Source organism: Pan paniscus, chromosome 7 (genome assembly GCF_029289425.2).
Source record: "Pan paniscus chromosome 7, NHGRI_mPanPan1-v2.0_pri, whole genome shotgun sequence".
Lineage (NCBI taxonomy): Eukaryota > Metazoa > Chordata > Mammalia > Primates > Hominidae > Pan > Pan paniscus.
The window spans coordinates 145,458,113-145,472,063 of NC_073256.2; the positions used below are offsets into that span (position 1 = coordinate 145,458,113).

Below are 13,951 nucleotides of genomic sequence, written 5' to 3' on the forward strand. Positions count from 1 at the left end.
GGGGTTTATTTTAAGAACGTGTCAGAGCCTAGCATATGCCTCCATTGCCGGTGGCAGCATAATTTGTTCTTTTGGAGTAACAATTTGTCAAGAGGCATCAAAGCCTTACTTTGACCTTGTATCCCTATTTGGGAAGTTTATTTAGAAGAGAGTTTCCAGAAAATGAGAAAGCTGTGTGCCAAAAGGGGGTTCTTGCAGCCTATTGCACTTCAGGGCAAAATTAGAAACAAAGTGGACTCCAGGGTCCTTCTGTTTCACGGAATCTTTCCCAGACATCTGAAGGGTCATCATGGAGAAGAGGCGGCACCTTAAGGAGAGCAGTGACAATCTCTGATGTGACAATTACATAAGGCATTGCGTCCTTCCTGAGATTACACAAAACCTGTATAGAGAGAGGCTAGCTGTTCATTGGAAAAATGATGCCTACTTGGAATAATAAGAGCATGACAGCTTCTTTTTTTCTCTTCTTTCATCTCATCTCTTCTCTTTTTTTATAGCTTGTCTTATTCAGTTAAACTTCAGTCATTACCATAGAATAAAGTAAAAGGCAATATATATATTGAATGTGTAAGGCCCATGTTCCACTAGGAATGACGTCACGAAAGGACAGCCTGACCCTCGCTGCTGTATCAGGCACGGGCACAGCGCACACTGCTGCACTCAGGGGTCAGAGCAGGAGGTGCTCCTGGGTTTCATGATCTTGCTTTTTGTCCCTCATGGTCATGTGTCATTTCATCTGCACCATAATCGTGCTGGGTGTGTAACGTAAATCCCCATTTTATAGAGGAGAGAGCTGAGTCCTTAGGGCTCCTGGCAGTTGCCATCCAGGAAGCCCCTGCTACGTTCCAAGCTTAGAATCTCCCCACACTATCTCCTTGGATGCTCACATAACAGCTCTGCAGAGCCACTCTTCAAACCTGCTCTTCATGATGGGGAAGCTGAGGCACTGTGATTTGCCAAAGAGCCGTAGCCAGTAAGGATCAAGGCAGCATTCACGCCTGGGTTCTCTGACTGTAAATCTGGCTGTGTTTTTTTCTTTCGAATTTTATTATGAATGCCTTCTTTGTTCATTGTCATTATTATCATCATCATTGATCTCTACCAGGCCCCCTACCCCCAGCCACTTGCCTCCTCTGTTGCAAGAGGAGATGAGGAGACAAATGTGGAATTTTTATTCCCATTCCCTTCCCTCCTCCATAGGCAGCCACTCCAGTGTGCTTGCTGCAGGCCCTGCATGAGGGCCTGCATGAGGATCCTCCCTGTCTTGTTCTGATTGGGTATCTGTTTTTAATTTAGACAAATGGGATTCTGCTATAGATCTCAATCTGGTTTTTTTGCTTACTCAACACTCTTTTTCAGAGCCAGTCTTGGTGCTCTATGTTCACCTGGTTCATCTGAGGAGCTGCATCTACCCTGCCCATGCCATAGATCCTGCCCTGTTTGCTTCTCCTGTTGCTGCTAGTGGACATGAGGTAACCACAGCCTAGTTCTGTGATAAGCTCTTCACACCTGTACCCATATGGACTGTGGGAGAGTTTCTCTGATATGGACTGTGATGCGGGTGAGTCATAGTGCACACTCACACTTAATTTCACAAGTACTGCCAGATTGTGTTCCAGAATGACTGTACCAGTTTACACTTCCACAGGCAGTGCTCAAGATTTCTGTTTCCCTCTGTCCTCGCCAGCACCTGGTATTGGCAGATGCATCAAAAAGGATGCATTTGACAGCTCAACCGCATCAGAGCACTTGATTAGCATCCCTGTGATGGCCCTTTCTGCTGCAGACATCACTTTGTCATAACAGCATTTTGAGCAGGAAGAAGCATCAGGCAGGAAAAAAGGGGCCCTTTTACTGTGACTCCCTATCTTCTGTTAGGGAAGAAAATTTTCCCCAGAAATCCCCAGTAGACTTCCCCTATGTCTCAGTGGCCAAACTGGGCCAGGTAAGCTCCCAGCCAGTCCCTGACAGAGATAACAAGATTGTCATGGCTGTTTCAAGCCAGGGCCAATTCTTCCCCCTGCCATGGACTTTTTTTGAGCACATTGCTATCTCCCTTGTCCCTGAATAGAACTGGGAATATTTTAATAAAGAAGAAGAGACCAGTGGCTGATCAGTAACTTGGCAGCCAACAGAGTCTTCTACATCAGAGTTCTGCATTTGCCAATTTTTTGCATGCATGCTGCCTCTTCTATATAAGGGATCTTCCCCCACATCTGTTTGATTTGCAGAGAATTTCAGAAGCAGCGAGTCACTCATACATGTCCATTGCTTTGGGGATTAGATCCATCCAGCTCATTTTGGAAACGGCAATTCTTTTTGCCAGGCAGACATGAGACCCATTTCCACACCAGCTGCTCCAGCTGAGGTTCCCATGCAGGTTCTGTGTGACAGAAATCAATAGAAAGATTCAAAGGGCAGAGCACCAAAGTTCCTGCCCTGCACCATGATGTCAAAGCAGAATGCCTGCTGAGGACAGTTGCAGATGAATACCTGTCAGAGAGTATCACTTCTGCAAGCAGGAACTTCCCCTTCTTATCAGCCACGTGGATGCCATAGTAACCTTGTGTTTCTGGCTAGCTCAAGAAATTAATTTATAGGATGGGTGCAGCAGGTCATGCCTGTAATCCCAGAACTTTTGGAGGCTGAGGCGGGAGGATCACTTGAGGCCAGGAGATTAATACCACCCTAGGCAACTAAGGAGACCCCCATCTCTATAAAAATTAAAAAAAAAAAAAAAAAAAGCAGTTTGGGTGGCACATGCCTGTGGTCCCAGCTAGTTAGGAGGCTGAGGTGGGAGGATCGCTTGAGCCCAGGAGGTCAAGGCAACAGTGAGCTCTGATCATGCCATTGCTCTCCAGCCTGAGAGACAGATTTGAGACTCTGTCTCTAAAATAAATAAATAAATAAATAAAAATAAAAGAAATGGAAACCGTGTAGTTATAATTTGTTGAGCACTTATCTTTGCCAGGTGGCCTGGGAAGCATTTTATTTCTACGATCTCATAGATATCTCTTGGCAGCCCTCTGAGAGCATTGATATATTATTGCTACATCACAGGCTCCTACAGAATCCTGATTCTGACAATTATCAGCCATGTGGCCTTAGGAAAGTCACTTCAATTTTTTGTACCTTAGCTTTCTCATTTCTACATGAAGAATGATAATAGTATATTGCACCTGCTCACAGAGTTAATAAACATAAAGTGCCTAGAATGGCACTTGATACTTATTAGCTACTATTGTTGCCATTTTTTAAAATGAAGAAATTGAGAGGTTCAGAGGGGTCAATTTGCCAAAAGTTAGTTATTAAGTAGCAGGGCCATGATTTGAATCCAAAAGCTTCTGGCTCCGAAACTGGGCTTTTATCCAAGGTAACATCACCATTGCGCCCCTCATCAGTAGAATCAATTTTCAGGTGAAGACTCGGTGACAAAGACCACAAAGACGTAGTGTAAGTCTTCTAACACATGACTGGATCATTTCTGGAAGGTGGCTGGGGACATGGATACTGGGCCATAGAACAAGCATGCATGGGATGGAAAAGACACAGCGCTCAGTTCCTAATTTGACCACTCAATCTTGCAGAGTCTCCACCTCCTTATTTTTAAAATCAGGTTTTCATTATAGTTCCTCCCAGTAAGGATTTTAAAAGTGCCTTATAAGCTGACCATCTCTGGGGTTCCTTATTCCAAAATTAGGATTTTATATGTCACTTTATATTATGTGTCTCATCTCAGTTTCCACTTACACTGACAAAAAGTCTAAGAGTCATTTCCCCCCAACTCCATTTTATTCACTACAAGGCTCAGGAAAACAGAATTTCAGAATCTTCTGGAAGAGATGTTTCCTTTCTTAACCAAGCTAAATGGACTGGAGGCAGGCACCACTGGTGTTTTTAGAAGGTTGGTTAACCACAGTGCCTAGCGGTTTGGGGAAAAATGAATCAGGTAGCTTTCTGTCGCACGAGACATTCCCTTACCACATTTGTCCACTTGAGCACTTTTATTTTATTTTATTTTATTTTATTTTTATTTTTATTATTTTTGTTTTTTTGACAGAGTCTCACTGTTGCCCAGGTTGGAGTACAGTGGTGCAATCTCAACTCACTGCAACCTCCACCTCCTGGGTTCCAGCAATTCTCCTGCCTCAGCCTCCTAAGTAGCTGGGATTACAGTTGTGCGCCACCATGCCTAGCTAATTTTTGTATTTTTAGTAGAGATGGGGTTTCACCATGTTGGCCAGGCTGGTCTCGAACTCCTGACCTCAAGTGATCTGCCCTTCTCGGCCTCCCAAAGTGCTGGATTACAGGCGTGAACCACCGCACCCGGCCCACCTGAGCATTTTTAGATGTAGACCTGGTGATGGGTCTGAGGGGCCGCATGTTCTGTCTGAATGGGGATCTCAAGCTCAGTGATGTGGCTTTAAGCAAAAAGGATGGCTTCAAGGTCTAGATTTCCTTGGGAGCACGTTTTAACCTAAACCTGAATAACTAGTAACGCGGAGATCTTTTAATTTTATTGTTTTTTAATTTAACTGACCCCGTTCTCCCTCCTTTTATCCCTCCATCCCTTCATTCCTCCCTCCCTTCCTTTCGACACAGGTCACCCGATATAGAATCACACACCTGGGAGATGGCACCAGCCAGTGAGGCTCAAATTTGAACCACACACAAATCTCCAGGGGTACTTGGTAAATGCACACTTTTGACCAATTTTTCGGTGTGGGGCTGAGCATCTACTCTAGCAATGAGCTCCCAGGCAGTACTGATGCCGCTGGTCCATGCATCAACCCACTTCAACTTGTGAGGAATGGTCTGCTACCCTCCCTAGCCCTCCTCATGCGCCAACCCATTTCAACTCGTGAGGAAGGGTCTGGTCCCCTCCCTAGCCCTCCTCACACAGGCAGTTGCAGATACTGTCTAGAATACCGGATTGATTGTGCACACATTTGACCTCCCTGGCCATCCTGGGAGGTGTGAGAATAACAACAATTTTTTTTTCTTTTTTTTTTTTTAAGATGAGAAAACTGCTAGTCAGAGATGCTAAAAATAACTAGGCACAGCTGATAAGTAGCAAAGATGAAAGTCCAAGTGCAGAGGCAGTTCCAAGTCTCTGTAGTCTTCTCCAAGAGCTGATGGATGAATGTGGCCCTCCTGGGATGGAAGGTGTCCTTGTGCTAGTCATGAACTCGACAGAAAGCAAGTGCCATTTTCTCTTCTCTTCCCCTTTATCTCTGAGATCTTAACTTGGCTGCTTCTTTTCAGAAGACAGTGATGCACTGTATTCAAGTGATAGCCCCAGCAGTAGCATTGATGCAGAGAAAATGGAATACTTTTTCCAAGAGACCAGAAGACACATGAAGCTAGAAAAAGGAGCCCAGAGAACTGCCACGTTTTACCCATATAGAAAAGCATATCCCGACTGGGCACAGTGGCTCACGCCTGTAATCTCAGGACTTTGGAAGCCCAAGATGGGCGGATCACAAGGTCAGGAGTTCGAGACCAGCCTGGCCAATATGGTGATACCCTATCTCTACTAAAAATAAAAAAGTAAAAATAAAAAAAAAATTAGTGGGGTGTGGTGGTGCATGCCTGTAATCCCAGCTACTCAGGAGGCTGAGACAGGAGAATTGCTTGAACCCGGGAGGCGGAGGTTGAGGTGAGCCGAGATCATGCCACAGCACTCCAGCCTGAGTGACAGAGTGAGACTGTCTCAAAAAAAAAAGGGGGGGGGCTCCTTCCCGCTCATTTCTCCCATAACACGTAATGCTTTTTATAGTGATTTGGTCACTGCTGAGCTATCTTCATTTAATGTGGTTTTGACAGAATAGTTGGTCAGGAAATTTTATTTTCAATTAAAATAACTTGTTGAACTGCCTCGGTTTTGAAAGGATTCCGTTAGGATGGCTAATTATATAGCAGTTGCTACAAGGAGATATTTGCACTCAATTTCAGCTCTTAGGTAATTCAAATCAAATGCTTGAGATTTTCCTCCCTGGAGCTGTGTGCAACCATCTTCCTCTCACACTGCAGGCTTCCCATGAGTTATTTTTAGAAACCCAAATTTAAGCAGCAATTTTGGCAGAGCCATTTCTAGTCTAGCGGAGTAAACCATATGTACTGATAAATGCAGCCAAAGAGTTAGTTTCTTTAAAAAGTAACAAAACCATCTCTCTCCGTTCATGGGGGTTGTATGTTTACAAACTGCAAACTATCCGTTGTACTATTATATTCATTTGTGAACTCTAGCTGAAGTGAGAGATCATGGATATTACTTTAAAATTACAAAAGATGTGTCCTTTTGCAAACCGTTGTCATAATACTCTTTTTTTTTCAAGATGGCAGGCCTTGGCAGAATTGACTGGAGACTCTGTTTTGGCCTTTGGATTTCCCGTGAAACATGGAGATCCCTTTCTTTATTTTCCTACTCTGCTCTGATTTCTTCATTCACCAGAGCACTTGTGATATATCTCATCATGCTTATAAGCAGGAAACCTCCTCCTTCTATGTTAGAACATATTCTTGTGGTCAGGGGCTGGATTTTTTTACCTTCTTCATGCCTGGCACATAATAGATGCTCAAATAGTGCATGAATAGATCAATGAATCATTAAAATTATATTTCTATTTTCTCCTTTTTTTAAAAAAAATCTTTTATTACGTAAATATTAAATGATTGCATTCATTTCGGAAAAATTAAAAACTTTCCACAAATGGCCAAAGTCCTTTTAGCTCACCCATCCTCAATCCTTGTCTCCTCATTAGTTCTGTGTAGGTCATGTTTGTTATCTTTTAGAGCACATTCCTGCAGACCATTCTAATTCATTTAAGTGTACATGCATGCACATATACACACTGAGTACTATTGTGTACACCTCTGGTAGAGTATTTTGCAGTTTACCCCTTTTCACTCAGCAATATATTGAGGAGTGCTATCCATGGTAGCCACTCTATTCTTTTTAACTGCTACATTGTTCTATTGTATCATGTGGATGTACCCACCTTTTATTTGGACCAAATACACAAATTATTTATCTGCTTTCCCATTCATTATACTTACAGATCGCTTCTCTTGTGTAAGTTGACAAACCCAGCCAGGTTCACTGCTATCTTTTGGTAGCTACAACACATTTTATCAAAATCAGCCACTTGCCTTAGAAATTATATCAAACCAGTAGACAGATTATGTAAAATTCGAAGTGTTGTTAGAGGGACCAGAGTTTCCTTTGTCCTCACAGTCTAGAGAAGTACCCTGTGCTCTGGGAACCCCACAGGGTTGGATAGTGAGTGATGCTGACCACCACTCACTCTGTGTTGTGACACAGTGATCTGGTGTCTGCTCTGCCCACAGCCAGCTGGGTTTCCTTGAGCAGATCATTTCTTCTCCCGGGACGTTACTTCTCTTATCTGCACAATGGACCCAGTGAGCAGCCTGAAGCTCTTTAGACTGAATAACTGGGCCTACACACTGCCACCAGGATTGACATAAAGAATGTCCTGTTAGCTCACCCTTCACTACATGTTGGGGTGGGGAAGGGCAATTCCTGATAAAGCTCCAAGCTCCAGCCCAGAGCTCTGAGCTGAGACAATGTCTCAAAGAGCCCATGAGTGGCAAGGAATGTATTGTCTTCAGATTTTCCTCCTCTTTCCTACTATTTTACCATCCAATTAAAATGAATATATATTTTTTTCTTTTGCTTAGGTTTGTCTTTGTTCTAAGCAAGGCAGTATGATGATGGGAAAAAAGGTTGTGGACACCTGAATTCTACTTCCAAACTTGTTTAATTCTAGCTGTGTGTTCTTAGGCGAGTCACTTACTTTCTCTGGGCTTCCGTCTATTGACATCACAATTCCCAATGAGCCAGGTATCCACTAAAATGACACTGAAAAGTTGAAAACCACACTCACTTATGAGTGATTCATTTGGCATTTGTGAGCCTTGTCACCTGCAAATAGGTCATCTCATGAACTGATGAGGCATCCTCAGAGACCACGAGAGCCCATGAAACCTTCTTGTTTCACAGGAGAATTTGCAGCTGTCCTGGCCCCTGGTGACACATGCTAAGCCCTTCAGGGGCTTCTGAGAGAGGCCCAGAGAAGGTGCTGAGCTGCCATGATTCACAGGTGAAGTTTTCTCACCTAGGCCCTGAGGCTTTGTGGTGGATCCACGGCAAAGGGTATTCCCCTGCTTTGAGGCTCAGGACCACAGAGGTCACAGGATCTGATTCAGATGCCAGCGGGTTTCCCTAGGGGACCCAATGAGGCTTTCCATGTAGGGCAAGAGTTATGGCTCCCTGCTGGGTGTTTCACATGGGTCAGCAGACTCAATGTGGTTCTGAAGGTGAAAGGTCAGTGTAAATGGGTGTGAAGCCACGTGGGAGGCATAGCCCAGCTAAGTGTCTGGGGTTTTGGTTCCCCTAGTCCCAGAACTTTGTTTTTTGCCCCTACTGTGAGTTTCTGTTCCTGAACACCCCTTAGTTAAGTGTTCCCTGGTTGAGCAGGTTTCTACCAAAGGAGATGAAAGCCTGTGGTGCTTTTCCGCTGCTGAGCTCGCTGGGGTAGGTGACTAACCCTCTCCTAGCATCTGCTTCCTAACCTGCTTGGGCTTCAGCGGGTGAAATGAGATTCTGCAATAGGTGCTCAATCCACATTTCTTTTATTTCCCTTTTCCTGTTTTATATGGAAAAAAAAACTCATAATTTTATAAGCACTGAATCTATAACTGAGCTTCCAAAAACCCACCCTGGGCATTTTTTCACATTAACCAAGATAAACCAAATAGGCAGTACCACGAATAGAGAAAATGTCATTAGGAAGGTGTACATGATAAATTAGTTTTTTAAAACAGGAATGGTGATCGTTTCCATTTATCAAGCCTCTCTGCAAATTTTTCAGCAGCTGCCTTCCTCATTTTAATAAAATGCTTGCAGATCTGGTTTGCAGTTTTGTAGATAAATGTAGAACAAGTCACATTGACACTCCCTACATCTGATCATCCTCCCAGCCATCAATACCATTTTCATTCACAGCCTGGAAACTTTAAGAAATGAGTCAACCTGACCTATGATTCACAGATACGTGATCTGAAATGCTTGGTGGTGTGGGGTTGGTGGATGGGGTAGAAACAAAAATAAATTTCCTGACCCCAAAAGTCACTTCAAGTGAACTAGAATGGGCAGAGAGGGGTCATGGGGATGGTTCCTGCCCTTCAGGAGCTGCACTTCCAAGTCTGACTTAGGGTGATCACACATCCAGGCTTGCTGGTGGAGCTTCAGTTTATGCCTGTGGTCCCAGCCTCTTAAACAGTTAACGTGCCTGTCCACTATTAGAAATGTCACAGGTTGGAAGATGTAGGGTTCTGAAGAGAGTAGAGTGGCAGTTCTTAAAGGCCAGAGATAACATTTAATCATGTGTATCTCCAGTGCCTAGCCTCTTGTAAGAAATTAATACATAAATGCTTGCTGGGTAGGCGAGTGAGTGAGTAAGTGGTTTCTTAAACTCCCCTCCTTGTTCTCTAAATTATTTCTCATTTTTCTTTGCATGTTTGAAGCACCTGGTGACTCTACTGGGTTCTCAATAAGTATATTTTGAATAAGCCAGAGGTTCAGAGATCAGTTTCTTACTTGCTTGTAAGCAACCCCATGCTATCTAGCTCTGCGACTTTGAGTGGGTTAGCCCAGATTAGTTAGAACTTAGTACTAAGAACAGTGGCTTCCCCGTAGTCGGTTCCTAAGAAATGGTAATGGAGGAGGTGGAGATGGTGTTATTGTTATTAGCCATCTAGCTTTACTGCCGGTTTTTGTCTTTTCTCCCCCTAACTGTAGGAATCGTAGACTATATATATATATTTAAGACCTCATATATATTTTTAGAAGATAAGTCAAATATAAGAAATTGAAAAAATGAGTAAAATAGTTATCCTAATCTTGTGCCCTTGGTAACATACTATCAATTATCATTATCAATGTGCTATACCCCATTTATGTCCGTTTATACAAGTGTTGACAGGGTCTCACTTTGTTGCCCAGGCTGCCATGCAGTGGCGCAAACATGGCTCACTGCAGCCTCGACGTCCTGGGCTCAAGCAATTCTCCCACCTCAGCACCCCCCGAGTAGCTGGGACTATAGGCACCAGCCACCACGCTTGGCTAGTTAGGGTTTTTTTGTTTTGTTTTGTTTTTGGGTTTTTTCCTTTTCTTTTCTTTGTTTTTTTTTTACATAGTTGTTATCTTAAGGTGATTTCCAATTTTTTTTTCCATTTACATTTTTCCACAAGCATTGTCCACTTTATTCCGTAACCTTTTCAACTACCATTTTGAAATTTGCTTTTATCCATGTGGTTGTTTGTGATGAACTACAGGTTGCTGACTTTCTTCCCCTTCTGTAAATAAAGTTTTCTTCCTAGTATGTCCTGTATCTCAAGAGGATCTCATCAGTGGAATCATTAGATCAAAGGATATGACTGTTGCTCAGCTCTCTGTGTGTATGTAAATTAATAGGCTGTTTATTTGAGCAGTTGTAGGCTTACAAAAATATTGAGTCAAAAGTATAGAATTCCCATATATTCTCCTCTTCTCCCTTCATATCCCCTATTATTCGCATCTTGAATTAATATGGTACATTTTTTACAATTTATGAACTAATATTGATACATTAAGAGTTACCGGAGTCCATAGTTTACATTGGGCTTCACTCTTTGTGTTGTATAGTTCTGTGGGTTTTGACAAATGCATAGTGTTGTGTACCTACCATTATAATATCACACAAAATAGTTTCACTGCCCTAAAATTCCCCTGTGCTTCCCCTATCTCTCCTCATTACTCCCTCTCTCCCCCTAACCCCTGGCAACCCACTAATCTCCATAGTTTTGTTTTTTTCAGAATCACACAGTTGGAATCACATAGGATATAGCCTTTTCTTTTTTTCTTTCTTTTTTTGAGATGGAGTCTCACTCTGTCGCCCAGGCTGGAGTGCAGTGGTGTGATCTCGGCTCACTGCAAGCTCCACCTCCTGGGTTCAAGCAATTCTTCTGCCTCAGCCTCCCAAGTAGCTGGGACTATAGGCACCCGCCACCATGCCTGGCTAATTTTTTGTATTTTTAGTAGAGACAGGGTTTCACCATGGTAGCCAGGATGGTTTCAATCTCGTGACCTCGTAATCCACCCGCCTCGGCCTCCCAAGGATGTAGCCTTTTCAGACTGATTCTTTCACTTAGTAATATGCATTTAAGGTCCCTCCATGTCTTTTCATAGCTTAACACCTCATTCGTTTTTAGTGCTGAATAATATTTCTTTGTCTGGATGTACCACAGTTTATTTACCCTGTCACCTACTGAAAGGCATCTTGGTTGCTTCCAGGTTTTTGGCAATTATGCGTAAAGCTGCTATAAACATTTGTGTGTAGGTTTTTGTGTGGATGTAAGTTTTCAGCTTATTTGGGTAAATATCAAGGTGTTCTGTTGCTAGATCTTATGGTAAGAATATGTTTTGCTTTATAGAAAACTGCCAAATTGTCTTCCAAAGTGGCTATATCATTTTGCATTCCCACCAACAATGAGAGTCCCTGTTGCTCCAAATCCTCTACCAGAATTTGGTATTCATGTTTTGGATTTCAGCATTCTAATAGGTGTGTAGTGGTATCTAATTGTTGTTTTAATTTGCATTTCCCTGATGACATATGTTTATTTGCCATCTGTATACCTTCTTCGATGAGATGCCTGCTCAGTTCTTTTGCTCATGTTTTAACTGGGTTGCTCATTTCCCTATTCTTGAGTTTTAAGAGTTCTTTGTACACTTTGTATAAAATTCCTTTAAGTGACATGTCTTGTGCAAATATTTTCTCCCAGTCAGTGCCTTGTCTTTTCATTCTCTTTATAGTGTCTTTGCAGATCAGAAGTTTTTAATTTTAATGGAGTCCAGGTCATCAATTAGTTTTTTCATAGATTGTGGCTTTGGTGTTGTATCTAAAAAGTTATTGCCATACTCGAGGTCATCTAGGATTCTCTCCTTTGTTATCTTCTGAGAGTTTCATCGTTTTAAATTTACTTTTAGCTCTATGATGCATTTTGAGGTAATTTTTGTGAAGGGTTTAAGATCTATATTTAGATTCTTTTTTTGCAAATGAATGTCTGGTTGTTTCAGCACCATTTGTTGAAAAAAATTATCTTTCCTCCATTGCAATGTCTTTGCTCCTTTGTCAAAGGTCAGTTGACTATATATATGTGGGTCTGTTTCCAGGCTGTCTGTTCTGTTCCATTGATCTGCTTGTTTATTCTTTTGCCAATACCACGCCATCTTGATGACCATAGCTTTATAGGAAGTGTTGGAGTTGAGTAGTGTCAGTCCTCCAGCTTGTGTGCTCTTTTCCTGCAGTATTGTGTCAGCTATTCTGGGTCTTCTGCCTCGCTATAGAAGAATCAGCTTGTAGATATCCACAAAATAACTTGCTGGGATTTTGACATACCACAGATTGTTTATCTATTCACTTATTGAAGGACATCTTAGTTGCTTCCAATTTTTGGCAACTACAAATAAAGGTGCTACAGACATTCGTACATAGGTTTTTGTGGGAAGAGGAAATCTACTCATTTGAGTAGACACCAAGGAGCGCAATTACTGGTTCACATGGTGAGACTATGTTTAGCTCATCAGGAAACTGCCATAGCTATATGTTTTTTGCATTTGTTCAGAGATTTTTCGTTACAATGTCACTAACATGATTAATCCTCAGAATAAACCTTTGGGTTGGGGGTTATTAGCCTTGCCTTCTGGCTAATGTTATTAAATGTTATTGCTGAAAGAAACCCTGAAGGTTCCTAAGCCTCTAAGCTTTCTGAGTGTGAGATCCGCATCCCCTATCACTGCTCTTCTATGGCTTCCATGGCACCGTGAGTATAATAGTTGCTGAATTAGTGTCCACTACACACTGAATACCAATAATGGAAAAACCACTTCACTGTACAGATGAAAACACAAAGGTCCCAAAACGAGAAATGAGATACTTCTGGCCAAACGGCATTTTACTAGTAACAGAACCAAGGCTAAAACTAAACTATTGTGCCTTGTAGATCCGTAGACCTGTATTTTGAGCCACCAGTCCTTGACTCGCTACATTCAAGCAAGACAAGCTGGAAGATTCTTAAATCTGTAGTTAGTATTGTATTGAACACCCCCCCTCACTTTCAGGCCTACCCACTACTGACTGCCATTACCAGATTGCCCAAAGACGCCCAAAATGGTGTTCTAATCTGAGTACAAGGCCACTATAGCTACAAAGTCTCATAGGGTAATGAGTGATAATAGTAGTGACAACAATAATAAAAATAGCCAAGAATTATTGATTGCTTAGTATTGTCAGGGTCTTTGCATATATTATTTCATTTTACACTCATAGCTGCCCCTTGGTTCAGCATCATTACTAGCCACAATTTAGAGATAAATAGATTGAGCTTTAGGGAGGTTAAGTAACTTGTTCAGGGTGCTACAACTTTCAGTGGTAAAGCCACATGTGTGTCCATCCATTCTCGACTCCACTTAGCAGTGTACTACTTTACAGTTAAAATAATGAGATTTAGAGTTAGATGGACCTGCATTAGTATTCTGGAGCTGCCATAGTGTCAGTCATGTGATCTTAACCTTGTGACTTCTAGCTGCAATGTTCCCATCATGGGGTAGCAACATCCATGGCAGACGCTGTCTCTTGTTACCTCAAAACCATTGCCTCCCACTGTACAGAACATCAATATGTTCAAAGGGTTGGCAGGAGGCACCAAGTCTCAGGGAAGTCAGACTCTTATCCCAACCTGGTGACTGGTTTCAACTAGATATGGTAATGGCAGGCAAGTTACCCAGTCTTGTTAGGAACAGTATGCTGAGGAGGGAGTCTCTTCTCAAATGAAAAGGCAAAGCCCCTTGCAAAGGAAGCTTATTACTCTTTTCCTTTCTTCCTCCCTA

At 42.3% G+C, this 13,951-nt stretch overlaps 1 protein-coding gene across 16 annotated transcripts in view; it reads left to right on the plus strand.

Moving 5' to 3' along the window:
* LOC100971826 (uncharacterized) overlaps window positions 1-13,951 on the plus strand; it is a 243,979-nt gene that overhangs the window by 211,872 nt on the left and 18,156 nt on the right. For 8 of the 16 annotated variants that reach the window (XR_010113023.1, XR_008626511.2, XR_010113021.1 and 5 more), the window contains one exon: window positions 1,360-1,472. The exons of 4 other annotated variants lie outside the window; for them this stretch is intronic. Coding sequence is in view for 4 of the 12 variants with exons in the window: in XM_063606898.1 (XP_063462968.1) it covers window positions 1,360-1,472 (113 nt within the window). In the remaining 8 variants the exon portion in view is untranslated. Of the gene's footprint in view, window positions 1-1,359; window positions 1,562-1,602; window positions 4,692-5,265 lie in introns of those variants that run through there. 4 more of the 16 variants (XR_010113029.1, XR_008626508.2, XR_010113026.1 and 1 more) reach the window with 4 other exon arrangements.